The sequence below is a fragment of the Ranitomeya imitator genome, chromosome 1, assembly GCF_032444005.1.
Source record: "Ranitomeya imitator isolate aRanImi1 chromosome 1, aRanImi1.pri, whole genome shotgun sequence".
Lineage (NCBI taxonomy): Eukaryota > Metazoa > Chordata > Amphibia > Anura > Dendrobatidae > Ranitomeya > Ranitomeya imitator.
In genome coordinates, this window is record NC_091282.1 from 307,475,579 (window position 1) to 307,491,410 (window position 15,832).

The 15,832-nt window shown below is 56.3% G+C and overlaps 1 protein-coding gene across 1 annotated transcript in view; it reads right to left on the reverse strand.

Moving 5' to 3' along the window:
* Window positions 1-15,183, reverse strand: part of BICDL1 (BICD family like cargo adaptor 1) — a 129,594-nt gene extending 114,411 nt beyond the window's left edge. Inside the window, exons 1-2 of the mRNA XM_069758376.1 lie at window positions 14,484-15,183; window positions 951-1,166 (exon numbers count right to left, since the gene is read on the reverse strand). Of these exons, the coding sequence (XP_069614477.1) occupies window positions 951-1,166; window positions 14,484-14,771 (504 nt within the window). The 5' untranslated portion in view covers window positions 14,772-15,183. The remainder of the gene's footprint in view (window positions 1-950; window positions 1,167-14,483) is intronic.
* Window positions 15,184-15,832: the final 649 nt, after the last annotated feature.

Below are 15,832 nucleotides of genomic sequence, written 5' to 3' on the forward strand. Positions count from 1 at the left end.
TACACTGGTGTACTCCTGGGACTTAAGGCTATGTGCACATATTGCGGATTTTGCTGCGGATCCGCAGGAGGATTTGATGCTGCGGATCTGCAGCTGTTTTCCATGAGGTGTACAGTACCATGTAAACCTACGGAAAACAAAATCCGCAGTGCACATGCTGCAGAGAAAACCGTGCAGAAACGCTGCCTTGTTTATTCCGCAGCATGTCAATTCTTTGTGCGGATTCCGCAGCATTTTACACCCACTCCATAATAGGAATCCGCAGGTGTAAAACCGCAGGTGAAATCCACACAAAAACCGCAGTAAATTCGCGGGTAATCCGCAGTGCGGTTTACCTGCAGATTTTGCAAAATCGGTGCGGAAAAACCCGCACACCAATCCGCAGCGTGTGCACATAGCCTGATGGTGCCCAATGGTGGATCAAAGCTAGGAGTGGTGACCCTGGAGTGCCAGGAATCATTAGGGATGGGAAGCACATGTGCACACACGTCACTTCCATTCTATTGCATTTATACACCTTTATTGCCCACGCTTCTGGCTGGCAAGTATTGAAGAATGTTTCACTGTGTGATCGCTATACATATTTGTTCAATGTCTGGCTCCTTATTGCTGCGTGAGTAGCAGCCTGTATACAGGCCAAGAGAAAGATAGATTCTACCCCTCTTCTGGTTCAGAGCATGGGGTAAAAGGTTTCTAGGAGAGCTTTGCCTTTTGGAGAGGATGTGTGCATTTCTAGTAGCTCTTCAGTGAGGCAAAGTATAATATCAGACTTTAAAATAAAAATAATTAAAATTATAATAATGTAGCAAGTTTTGCCATTTTATCCAGTAATAAAGGAATACCTGACAACCTCATTATTAATTAAAAGTAAATGGAGGAGGGAGGTGTAAAAAAAAAAAAATCACATTCACAACTTCTATGAGGTGTCAATGAATGACGATGACACTTACCCTATTAAGTTGTTCCAAAAGTCTTTGGTTCTGTTCTGACAGTTCTTGGACGGCTGAGGATTTCTCCCGGTCGGCCTCCCTCAAGTGCACCTGCTGCTTCTCCAGCTCTTCTTGGAGCTGCTTCACATCGCTCTCCAGCTCGGACACTCTCCCTTCCCATTCCCCTTCCCGATTCTCAAATCTCCTTTTCAGTTCGTGTTTTTCTTGCTCCAGATGCTGAGGATAGACACACATTACAATCAGCGTTACAGGCCAACTTTTCAGTATTTTCAGCGTGTAATAAAAGGGATCTCCACCTCCAGGGGAAGAGGGGGTACGACAATTTCCTTGTTTTAAATGCATACATTTTGGGCTAAAAATCATTTCTTTGCAATTTGGTTTAATTCAAACTTTTGCACAATTTGCCTTATAAGGCTTCTGTATTTCACTATTACTGGCTGCAGAATGAGTCCACTGAGAATCTCTCGGCGAGTTCCTGGTAGTCACACAGCAGAGTTTGTAACTCTTTTATGTCTTTTTTTAGTTCTTCTCAGCTGATTTATGACCGCAGACCACAACAAAGTTGAGTGTGCAAGGAAACAAAGAACTTATAAAAGCCAAATGGTGCAAAATGTTAAATAAGACCCAATTGCAAGAATGATTTTTTAGCCCCAAATATGTGCATTGAAGTAAAAAAAAAAAAAAAAGTTGGCGGGCCCTTTAATCTTTGTTATTATAAAGGACTTGTCTCGGTGACTCCCATTTATACATATGGACTGATCAAGGGGTCTGGCGGACCCTGTTTAACTATGTAACCATTTTTTTGGATGACTGTATGTTATACTGTACTCACCCTGCAGTGTCCCCCTCTAGTGAAAATGAGACGTTCAGAGATTCTCCCTGATAAAATTGGATTCTTGGAGCGTCGGACACACAAAGCTGCTCTTGTGTGAATGGACCATCTATATTATATTTTGTATTTTGCTCAGTTTGCTTTATTGTCTCCATATATAATTGCGGCCACTAATTCTGGGCAAAGAAAGAGGAGCGAAAGGCTCAGGCGCATTCCTTCAGCCAATTCTTTCCACACCAGTTGTTTTTGGATGGAGCACAAACTTGTTAACTAGCTCTGAACTTGACTGAATCTACTAATGTGACCCACTTAATGTTTTGCATTTCAGAGACCTGCGGCACGACTGGCAACCCCAAGCCAGAATGAATGAGGGGCGTATCGTCTCTACTCTTACATGTAAGGCTGCACACGGCGTGCGAGGTGGAAGCACCTGCTTTATTAATTACTGAGTGTTCTCATTAAGAACTACTAGCGGCACTCCAGGGCATGAGAAGGGTAATGCACAGCGAGTGGTCATTTCCTCCTTCTATGAAGTGAACGGCCTCCTACATAACCGGGTGGGGTGTCACAGCGTCCTGTCCGCAAACATGGCAGCCCACATTCTGCAGCTCCACGCTCAGGCCGGCTGCAATGGATGGAATCGGTTACATACCGCGCAGTTTTTGGTTATGACACTATTACCTACGATATAAGTGCACACTGAAGAAGGAAGGGAATGAAGAGACGAGTGTGGACTAACCTATCCCCTGCTCTTGGTTACAGTTTTATGAATCCAGGAAGACCCCAATAAAGGGAATCTGTCACCCTAAAAATCGTATATGAGCTAAGGCCACCGCCATCAGGGGCTTATCTACAGCATTCTGTAATGCATTCTGTAATGCTGTAGATAAGCCCCCGATGTAACCTGAAAGGTAAGAAAAACAGGTTATATTATACTCGCCCAGGGGCGGTTCCGGTTCATTTCGGGTCCGATAGGCATTGCGGTCCGGTCCAAGGCCTCCCATCTTCATACAATGACGTCCTCTCATCTTCATGCTCCGGTTCTCGCGCAGGCGTATTTTATCTCCCTGTTGAGAGAAGAGCAAAGTATTGCAGTGCGCAGGCGCTGGGCCTCTCTGACCTTTCCCGGCGCCTACGCACTGCAGTACTTTGCTCTGCCCTCAACAGGGCAAATCAGTACGCCTGCGCCGGAGCCGCAGAATGAAGACAAGAAGAGGATGTCATCATAAGATAGGAGGCGCTGGACCCGGACCGCGACGCCCATCGGACCTTAAACAAACCGGGACCACCCCCTGGCTGAGTATAATATAACCTCTTTTTCTTACCTTTCAGGTTACATCGGGGGCTTATCTACAGCATTACAGAATGCTGTAGATAAACCCCTGATGGCGGTTGCCTTATCTCATATACGATTTTTGGGGTGACCGATTCCCTTTAAGGAATGAGGGGCATAGAGTGTACATTAAAAGTATTTATCTCAGCGCAGTAGCAATGGGACCCACATATACCCAAGTGCCGGGAGCGGGAACTGTCGGCGGGTCTTGTGCAATGATTTAAGGCAATCTGACGCTATACAGAAGCTGTGTGACCTGAGCTAATAAGTGTGGTGCAGATATGCGGTCAATATACCCCCAACACATGAGCAGGCTACACCTCATCCTCATATACTGTAGTACAGACAAGTATCGCACCTTATAGTGTGTACTCACCGCACACAGCACACGTACATACCCGACACACAATGTCTCCAGACAGTACAACCATAGTCCACATCAAATACAACTTATACAGTATGTACTGTTACACAGGCAGAGATGTGACACATATGGGACATATACACACCGCACATCGGTTCAAATTATAAATGTAGTTTACACCAAACAAGAATACACGCACTAAACACACAATACATTACATGAGCACATGGATGACACATTCACTAATAATTCTACATGTCCTCACCACCCATGCAGTACACACCTTCTATATTCAGCCTATCCCCCCACTACACATACACAGCCTACCCACCACAACACACAGCACACCCCTTCCATACACACCCTATCCCCCAACTACACACAGACACAGCCTATCCCCACTACACACAGCCTATCCCCACTACACACAGCCTATCCCCACTACACACAGCCTATTCCCACTACACGCCTATCCCCACTACACAACGCCTATCCCCACTACACACATCCTATTCCCACTATACACAGCCTATCCCCACACTACACATACACTATCCTCCCACTACACACATACTATCCTCACAGCCTACCCCAGTACACACAACCTATCCCCCACTACACACACACTATCCTCCCACTACACACACAGCCTATCCCCCCACCACACACACTATCCCCACAGCCTACCCCCAGTACACACAGCCTATCTCCCACTACACACACTATCCCCCCAGCCTACCCCCAGTACACACAGCCTATCCCCCACTACACACACTATCCCCCCAGCCTACCCCCACTACACACACTATCCCCCCAGCCTACCCCCAGTACACACAGCCTATCCCCCACTACACACACTATCCCCCCAGCCTACCCCCAGTACACACAGCCTATCCCCCACTACACACACTATCCCCCCAGCCTACCCCCAGTACACACAGCCTATCCCCCACTACACACACTATCCCCCCAGCCTACCCCCAGTACACACAGCCTATCCCCCACTACACACACTATCCCCCCAGCCTACCCCCAGTACACACAGCCTATCCCCCACTACACACACTATCCCCCCAGCCTACCCCCAGTACACACAGCCTATCCCCCACTACACACACTATCCCCCCAGCCTACCCCCAGTACACACAGCCTATCCCCCACTACACACACTATCCCCCCAGCCTACCCCCAGTACACACAGCCTATCCCCCACTACACACACTATCCCCCCAGCCTACCCCCAGTACACACAGCCTATCCCCCACTACACACACTATCCCCCCAGCCTACCCCCAGTACACACAGCCTATCCCCCACTACACACACTATCCCCCCAGCCTACCCCCAGTACACACAGCCTATCCCCCACTACACACACTATCCCCCCAGCCTACCCCCAGTACACACAGCCTATCCCCCACTACACACACTATCCCCCCAGCCTACCCCCAGTACACACAGCCTATCCCCCACTACACACACTATCCCCCCAGCCTACCCCCAGTACACACAGCCTATCCCCCACTACACACACTATCCCCCCAGCCTACCCCCAGTACACACAGCCTATCCCCCACTACACACACTATCCCCCCAGCCTACCCCCAGTACACACAGCCTATCCCCCACTACACACACTATCCCCCCAGCCTACCCCCAGTACACACAGCCTATCCCCCACTACACACACTATCCCCCCAGCCTACCCCCAGTACACACAGCCTATCCCCCACTACACACACTATCCCCCCAGCCTACCCCCAGTACACACAGCCTATCCCCCACTACACACACTATCCCCCCAGCCTACCCCCAGTACACACAGCCTATCCCCCACTACACACACTATCCCCCCAGCCTACCCCCAGTACACACAGCCTATCCCCCACTACACACACTATCCCCCCAGCCTACCCCCAGTACACACAGCCTATCCCCCACTACACACACTATCCCCCCAGCCTACCCCCAGTACACACAGCCTATCCCCCACTACACACACTATCCCCCCAGCCTACCCCCAGTACACACAGCCTATCCCCCACTACACACACTATCCCCCCAGCCTACCCCCAGTACACACAGCCTATCCCCCACTACACACACTATCCCCCCAGCCTACCCCCAGTACACACAGCCTATCCCCCACTACACACACTATCCCCCCAGCCTACCCCCAGTACACACAGCCTATCCCCCACTACACACACTATCCCCCCAGCCTACCCCCAGTACACACAGCCTATCCCCCACTACACACACTATCCCCCCAGCCTACCCCCAGTACACACAGCCTATCCCCCACTACACACACTATCCCCCCAGCCTACCCCCAGTACACACAGCCTATCCCCCACTACACACACTATCCCCCCAGCCTACCCCCAGTACACACAGCCTATCCCCCACTACACACACTATCCCCCCAGCCTACCCCCAGTACACACAGCCTATCCCCCACTACACACACTATCCCCCCAGCCTACCCCCAGTACACACAGCCTATCCCCCACTACACACACTATCCCCCCAGCCTACCCCCAGTACACACAGCCTATCCCCCACTACACACACTATCCCCCCAGCCTACCCCCAGTACACACAGCCTATCCCCCACTACACACACTATCCCCCCAGCCTACCCCCAGTACACACAGCCTATCCCCCACTACACACACTATCCCCCCAGCCTACCCCCAGTACACACAGCCTATCCCCCACTACACACACTATCCCCCCAGCCTACCCCCAGTACACACAGCCTATCCCCCACTACACACACTATCCCCCCAGCCTACCCCCAGTACACACAGCCTATCCCCCACTACACACACTATCCCCCCAGCCTACCCCCAGTACACACAGCCTATCCCCCACTACACACACTATCCCCCCAGCCTACCCCCAGTACACACAGCCTATCCCCCACTACACACACTATCCCCCCAGCCTACCCCCAGTACACACAGCCTATCCCCCACTACACACACTATCCCCCCAGCCTACCCCCAGTACACACAGCCTATCCCCCACTACACACACTATCCCCCCAGCCTACCCCCAGTACACACAGCCTATCCCCCACTACACACACTATCCCCCCAGCCTACCCCCAGTACACACAGCCTATCCCCCACTACACACACTATCCCCCCAGCCTACCCCCAGTACACACAGCCTATCCCCCACTACACACACTATCCCCCCAGCCTACCCCCAGTACACACAGCCTATCCCCCACTACACACACTATCCCCCCAGCCTACCCCCAGTACACACAGCCTATCCCCCACTACACACACTATCCCCCCAGCCTACCCCCAGTACACACAGCCTATCCCCCACTACACACACTATCCCCCCAGCCTACCCCCAGTACACACAGCCTATCCCCCACTACACACACTATCCCCCCAGCCTACCCCCAGTACACACAGCCTATCCCCCACTACACACACTATCCCCCCAGCCTACCCCCAGTACACACAGCCTATCCCCCACTACACACACTATCCCCCCAGCCTACCCCCAGTACACACAGCCTATCCCCCACTACACACACTATCCCCCCAGCCTACCCCCAGTACACACAGCCTATCCCCCACTACACACACTATCCCCCCAGCCTACCCCCAGTACACACAGCCTATCCCCCACTACACACACTATCCCCCCAGCCTACCCCCAGTACACACAGCCTATCCCCCACTACACACACTATCCCCCCAGCCTACCCCCAGTACACACAGCCTATCCCCCACTACACACACTATCCCCCCAGCCTACCCCCAGTACACACAGCCTATCCCCCACTACACACACTATCCCCCCAGCCTACCCCCAGTACACACAGCCTATCCCCCACTACACACACTATCCCCCCAGCCTACCCCCAGTACACACAGCCTATCCCCCACTACACACACTATCCCCCCAGCCTACCCCCAGTACACACAGCCTATCCCCCACTACACACACTATCCCCCCAGCCTACCCCCAGTACACACAGCCTATCCCCCACTACACACACTATCCCCCCAGCCTACCCCCAGTACACACAGCCTATCCCCCACTACACACACTATCCCCCCAGCCTACCCCCAGTACACACAGCCTATCCCCCACTACACACACTATCCCCCCAGCCTACCCCCAGTACACACAGCCTATCCCCCACTACACACACTATCCCCCCAGCCTACCCCCAGTACACACAGCCTATCCCCCACTACACACACTATCCCCCCAGCCTACCCCCAGTACACACAGCCTATCCCCCACTACACACACTATCCCCCCAGCCTACCCCCAGTACACACAGCCTATCCCCCACTACACACACTATCCCCCCAGCCTACCCCCAGTACACACAGCCTATCCCCCACTACACACACTATCCCCCCAGCCTACCCCCAGTACACACAGCCTATCCCCCACTACACACACTATCCCCCCAGCCTACCCCCAGTACACACAGCCTATCCCCCACTACACACACTATCCCCCCAGCCTACCCCCAGTACACACAGCCTATCCCCCACTACACACACTATCCCCCCAGCCTACCCCCAGTACACACAGCCTATCCCCCACTACACACACTATCCCCCCAGCCTACCCCCAGTACACACAGCCTATCCCCCACTACACACACTATCCCCCCAGCCTACCCCCAGTACACACAGCCTATCCCCCACTACACACACTATCCCCCCAGCCTACCCCCAGTACACACAGCCTATCCCCCACTACACACACTATCCCCCCAGCCTACCCCCAGTACACACAGCCTATCCCCCACTACACACACTATCCCCCCAGCCTACCCCCAGTACACACAGCCTATCCCCCACTACACACACTATCCCCCCAGCCTACCCCCAGTACACACAGCCTATCCCCCACTACACACACTATCCCCCCAGCCTACCCCCAGTACACACAGCCTATCCCCCACTACACACACTATCCCCCCAGCCTACCCCCAGTACACACAGCCTATCCCCCACTACACACACTATCCCCCCAGCCTACCCCCAGTACACACAGCCTATCCCCCACTACACACACTATCCCCCCAGCCTACCCCCAGTACACACAGCCTATCCCCCACTACACACACTATCCCCCCAGCCTACCCCCAGTACACACAGCCTATCCCCCACTACACACACTATCCCCCCAGCCTACCCCCAGTACACACAGCCTATCCCCCACTACACACACTATCCCCCCAGCCTACCCCCAGTACACACAGCCTATCCCCCACTACACACACTATCCCCCCAGCCTACCCCCAGTACACACAGCCTATCCCCCACTACACACACTATCCCCCCAGCCTACCCCCAGTACACACAGCCTATCCCCCACTACACACACTATCCCCCCAGCCTACCCCCAGTACACACAGCCTATCCCCCACTACACACACTATCCCCCCAGCCTACCCCCAGTACACACAGCCTATCCCCCACTACACACACTATCCCCCCAGCCTACCCCCAGTACACACAGCCTATCCCCCACTACACACACTATCCCCCCAGCCTACCCCCAGTACACACAGCCTATCCCCCACTACACACACTATCCCCCCAGCCTACCCCCAGTACACACAGCCTATCCCCCACTACACACACTATCCCCCCAGCCTACCCCCAGTACACACAGCCTATCCCCCACTACACACACTATCCCCCCAGCCTACCCCCAGTACACACAGCCTATCCCCCACTACACACACTATCCCCCCAGCCTACCCCCAGTACACACAGCCTATCCCCCACTACACACACTATCCCCCCAGCCTACCCCCAGTACACACAGCCTATCCCCCACTACACACACTATCCCCCCAGCCTACCCCCAGTACACACAGCCTATCCCCCACTACACACACTATCCCCCCAGCCTACCCCCAGTACACACAGCCTATCCCCCACTACACACACTATCCCCCCAGCCTACCCCCAGTACACACAGCCTATCCCCCACTACACACACTATCCCCCCAGCCTACCCCCAGTACACACAGCCTATCCCCCACTACACACACTATCCCCCCAGCCTACCCCCAGTACACACAGCCTATCCCCCACTACACACACTATCCCCCCAGCCTACCCCCAGTACACACAGCCTATCCCCCACTACACACACTATCCCCCCAGCCTACCCCCAGTACACACAGCCTATCCCCCACTACACACACTATCCCCCCAGCCTACCCCCAGTACACACAGCCTATCCCCCACTACACACACTATCCCCCCAGCCTACCCCCAGTACACACAGCCTATCCCCCACTACACACACTATCCCCCCAGCCTACCCCCAGTACACACAGCCTATCCCCCACTACACACACTATCCCCCCAGCCTACCCCCAGTACACACAGCCTATCCCCCACTACACACACTATCCCCCCAGCCTACCCCCAGTACACACAGCCTATCCCCCACTACACACACTATCCCCCCAGCCTACCCCCAGTACACACAGCCTATCCCCCACTACACACACTATCCCCCCAGCCTACCCCCAGTACACACAGCCTATCCCCCACTACACACACTATCCCCCCAGCCTACCCCCAGTACACACAGCCTATCCCCCACTACACACACTATCCCCCCAGCCTACCCCCAGTACACACAGCCTATCCCCCACTACACACACTATCCCCCCAGCCTACCCCCAGTACACACAGCCTATCCCCCACTACACACACTATCCCCCCAGCCTACCCCCAGTACACACAGCCTATCCCCCACTACACACACTATCCCCCCAGCCTACCCCCAGTACACACAGCCTATCCCCCACTACACACACTATCCCCCCAGCCTACCCCCAGTACACACAGCCTATCCCCCACTACACACACTATCCCCCCAGCCTACCCCCAGTACACACAGCCTATCCCCCACTACACACACTATCCCCCCAGCCTACCCCCAGTACACACAGCCTATCCCCCACTACACACACTATCCCCCCAGCCTACCCCCAGTACACACAGCCTATCCCCCACTACACACACTATCCCCCCAGCCTACCCCCAGTACACACAGCCTATCCCCCACTACACACACTATCCCCCCAGCCTACCCCCAGTACACACAGCCTATCCCCCACTACACACACTATCCCCCCAGCCTACCCCCAGTACACACAGCCTATCCCCCACTACACACACTATCCCCCCAGCCTACCCCCAGTACACACAGCCTATCCCCCACTACACACACTATCCCCCCAGCCTACCCCCAGTACACACAGCCTATCCCCCACTACACACACTATCCCCCCAGCCTACCCCCAGTACACACAGCCTATCCCCCACTACACACACTATCCCCCCAGCCTACCCCCAGTACACACAGCCTATCCCCCACTACACACACTATCCCCCCAGCCTACCCCCAGTACACACAGCCTATCCCCCACTACACACACTATCCCCCCAGCCTACCCCCAGTACACACAGCCTATCCCCCACTACACACACTATCCCCCCAGCCTACCCCCAGTACACACAGCCTATCCCCCACTACACACACTATCCCCCCAGCCTACCCCCAGTACACACAGCCTATCCCCCACTACACACACTATCCCCCCAGCCTACCCCCAGTACACACAGCCTATCCCCCACTACACACACTATCCCCCCAGCCTACCCCCAGTACACACAGCCTATCCCCCACTACACACACTATCCCCCCAGCCTACCCCCAGTACACACAGCCTATCCCCCACTACACACACTATCCCCCCAGCCTACCCCCAGTACACACAGCCTATCCCCCACTACACACACTATCCCCCCAGCCTACCCCCAGTACACACAGCCTATCCCCCACTACACACACTATCCCCCCAGCCTACCCCCAGTACACACAGCCTATCCCCCACTACACACACTATCCCCCCAGCCTACCCCCAGTACACACAGCCTATCCCCCACTACACACACTATCCCCCCAGCCTACCCCCAGTACACACAGCCTATCCCCCACTACACACACTATCCCCCCAGCCTACCCCCAGTACACACAGCCTATCCCCCACTACACACACTATCCCCCCAGCCTACCCCCAGTACACACAGCCTATCCCCCACTACACACACTATCCCCCCAGCCTACCCCCAGTACACACAGCCTATCCCCCACTACACACACTATCCCCCCAGCCTACCCCCAGTACACACAGCCTATCCCCCACTACACACACTATCCCCCCAGCCTACCCCCAGTACACACAGCCTATCCCCCACTACACACACTATCCCCCCAGCCTACCCCCAGTACACACAGCCTATCCCCCACTACACACACTATCCCCCCAGCCTACCCCCAGTACACACAGCCTATCCCCCACTACACACACTATCCCCCCAGCCTACCCCCAGTACACACAGCCTATCCCCCACTACACACACTATCCCCCCAGCCTACCCCCAGTACACACAGCCTATCCCCCACTACACACACTATCCCCCCAGCCTACCCCCAGTACACACAGCCTATCCCCCACTACACACACTATCCCCCCAGCCTACCCCCAGTACACACAGCCTATCCCCCACTACACACACTATCCCCCCAGCCTACCCCCAGTACACACAGCCTATCCCCCACTACACACACTATCCCCCCAGCCTACCCCCAGTACACACAGCCTATCCCCCACTACACACACTATCCCCCCAGCCTACCCCCAGTACACACAGCCTATCCCCCACTACACACACTATCCCCCCAGCCTACCCCCAGTACACACAGCCTATCCCCCACTACACACACTATCCCCCCAGCCTACCCCCAGTACACACAGCCTATCCCCCACTACACACACTATCCCCCCAGCCTACCCCCAGTACACACAGCCTATCCCCCACTACACACACTATCCCCCCAGCCTACCCCCAGTACACACAGCCTATCCCCCACTACACACACTATCCCCCCAGCCTACCCCCAGTACACACAGCCTATCCCCCACTACACACACTATCCCCCCAGCCTACCCCCAGTACACACAGCCTATCCCCCACTACACACACTATCCCCCCAGCCTACCCCCAGTACACACAGCCTATCCCCCACTACACACACTATCCCCCCAGCCTACCCCCAGTACACACAGCCTATCCCCCACTACACACACTATCCCCCCAGCCTACCCCCAGTACACACAGCCTATCCCCCACTACACACACTATCCCCCCAGCCTACCCCCAGTACACACAGCCTATCCCCCACTACACACACTATCCCCCCAGCCTACCCCCAGTACACACAGCCTATCCCCCACTACACACACTATCCCCCCAGCCTACCCCCAGTACACACAGCCTATCCCCCACTACACACACTATCCCCCCAGCCTACCCCCAGTACACACAGCCTATCCCCCACTACACACACTATCCCCCCAGCCTACCCCCAGTACACACAGCCTATCCCCCACTACACACACTATCCCCCCAGCCTACCCCCAGTACACACAGCCTATCCCCCACTACACACACTATCCCCCCAGCCTACCCCCAGTACACACAGCCTATCCCCCACTACACACACTATCCCCCCAGCCTACCCCCAGTACACACAGCCTATCCCCCACTACACACACTATCCCCCCAGCCTACCCCCAGTACACACAGCCTATCCCCCACTACACACACTATCCCCCCAGCCTACCCCCAGTACACACAGCCTATCCCCCACTACACACACTATCCCCCCAGCCTACCCCCAGTACACACAGCCTATCCCCCACTACACACACTATCCCCCCAGCCTACCCCCAGTACACACAGCCTATCCCCCACTACACACACTATCCCCCCAGCCTACCCCCAGTACACACAGCCTATCCCCCACTACACACACTATCCCCCCAGCCTACCCCCAGTACACACAGCCTATCCCCCACTACACACACTATCCCCCCAGCCTACCCCCAGTACACACAGCCTATCCCCCACTACACACACTATCCCCCCAGCCTACCCCCAGTACACACAGCCTATCCCCCACTACACACACTATCCCCCCAGCCTACCCCCAGTACACACAGCCTATCCCCCACTACACACACTATCCCCCCAGCCTACCCCCAGTACACACAGCCTATCCCCCACTACACACACTATCCCCCCAGCCTACCCCCAGTACACACAGCCTATCCCCCACTACACACACTATCCCCCCAGCCTACCCCCAGTACACACAGCCTATCCCCCACTACACACACTATCCCCCCAGCCTACCCCCAGTACACACAGCCTATCCCCCACTACACACACTATCCCCCCAGCCTACCCCCAGTACACACAGCCTATCCCCCACTACACACACTATCCCCCCAGCCTACCCCCAGTACACACAGCCTATCCCCCACTACACACACTATCCCCCCAGCCTACCCCCAGTACACACAGCCTATCCCCCACTACACACACTATCCCCCCAGCCTACCCCCAGTACACACAGCCTATCCCCCACTACACACACTATCCCCCCAGCCTACCCCAGTACACACAGCCTATCCCCCACTACACACACTATCCCCCCAGCCTACCCCAGTACACACAGCCTATCCCCCACTACACACACTATCCCCCCAGCCTACCCCCAGTACACACAGCCTATCCCCCACTACATACACTATCCCCCCAGCCTACCCCCAGTACACACAGCCTATCCCCCACTACACACACTATCCCCCCAGCCTACCCCAGTACACACAGCCTATCCCCCACTACACACACTATCCCCCCAGCCTACCCCAGTACACACAGCCTATCCCCCACTACACACACTATCCCCCCAGCCTACCCCAGTACACACAGCCTATCCCCCACTACACACACTATCCCCCCAGCCTACCCCAGTACACACAGCCTATCCCCCACAGCCTACCCCCCACTACACACACAGCCTATCCCCCCAGCACACCCCCTCCACACACAGGCGGGCAGCCCTGACCTCCAGCTTCTCCGTCAGCTCCCTCTGCATGTCCTCATAGCGCCGGCTCATGTCCTGGTTCCTCTCCAGCAGGGCTTTCCCCAGCCGGGCCGCCAGCAGCAGATCCCGCTCCTTCTGCCGAATGACGGAGATCAGAGCCGGGTCCTCCCCGTCCCCGGAGCCCTCGTCCTCCGGGTCGCCTTCCGCGGCCATTAGCACTAGCTCCTCGTCCAGCTCCAGCAGCCCCGGCTCCGGCTGGTCAGGCCGCTCTGGGGAGGACGTAGAACGGCGGCTGACAGGGAGCTCCATAGGGCGCTGTCCGGGCGGCTGGTGCTGAAGCTGGGAGCAGTGGGCGCAGCCTCCCGGATCTTCGGTGCCGGGCAGCGGGTCTCACCGTGCGCGAGGCAATGCCGGGGTACTGCCGGGCGGCGCTCGCATCCCCGCACTAGAGCATTGCGTGGGCTCAGCGCCTACACCCCAAGCGGGGCCCAGACACTGCCCAGGGACAGGACCCCGCCGCTGGCACTCGGTACTTCCTACTACCACACCCAGCGTATGCCAACACTGCCCGGTGCCCTCCTGTGTGATCTCCCGGCCCCTCCCCCCACACCCGGGGTTCAGTAAGAAGGTGTCCGGCCCCGCAGGCCTCGGGCTGCGCTGCGCTCTCCGGTCCCTACAGCGCTGCGCTCCCCCGCACCCATCACTGCAAGAGCCTGGCAATGCGTGCGCAGCCGTGACGTCACCAGCACCTGTTTTCGGCTCGCTGCTCATTGGCTTGGGAGGATTGCGCGATCAGCTGTGTGCGGAGGCTTCGTGTAGTGTGAGCGCCTCTAGCGGCAGCTGAGCGTCACTGCAGTCATTGAGGCGCACGCTCCAGCATTGCAGATGCTCTCTGGCTCTGCTACTCCCAGGGACATGCTCAATCCTGCAGAGTGCAGGCTGCCGCTGGGCCAGGTGCTAGGGCTGCACATGATGGAGTTTGGGGGTTAAAGGAGACTGCACATGATGTAGTGGGGGTAAGTGGGGCTGCACATGATGGAGTTTGGGGGCTAAAGGAGACTGCACATGATGAAGTGGGGGATTAGGGCTGTACATGATGACGTGGGGGTAAGGGGATTGCACATAACAAAGTGGGGGGAGTATGGGGGACTGCACATGATGAAGGGGGAGTGGGGCTGCACATGATGAAGGGGGAGTGTGTTGTGAATTCTGCTCTTGGGTTCCCTCCGGTGGTTGTAGGTGGGAATGCAGTTGTCTCTGACTCGCGGTCCTGGCCTGGTGTATCTGCTGATTGCAGTTCTGACTGGGATATTTAGGTGTGCAGGATTCATTAGTCCTTGCCAGTTGTCAATGTTTCTTGTGAAGTGTTG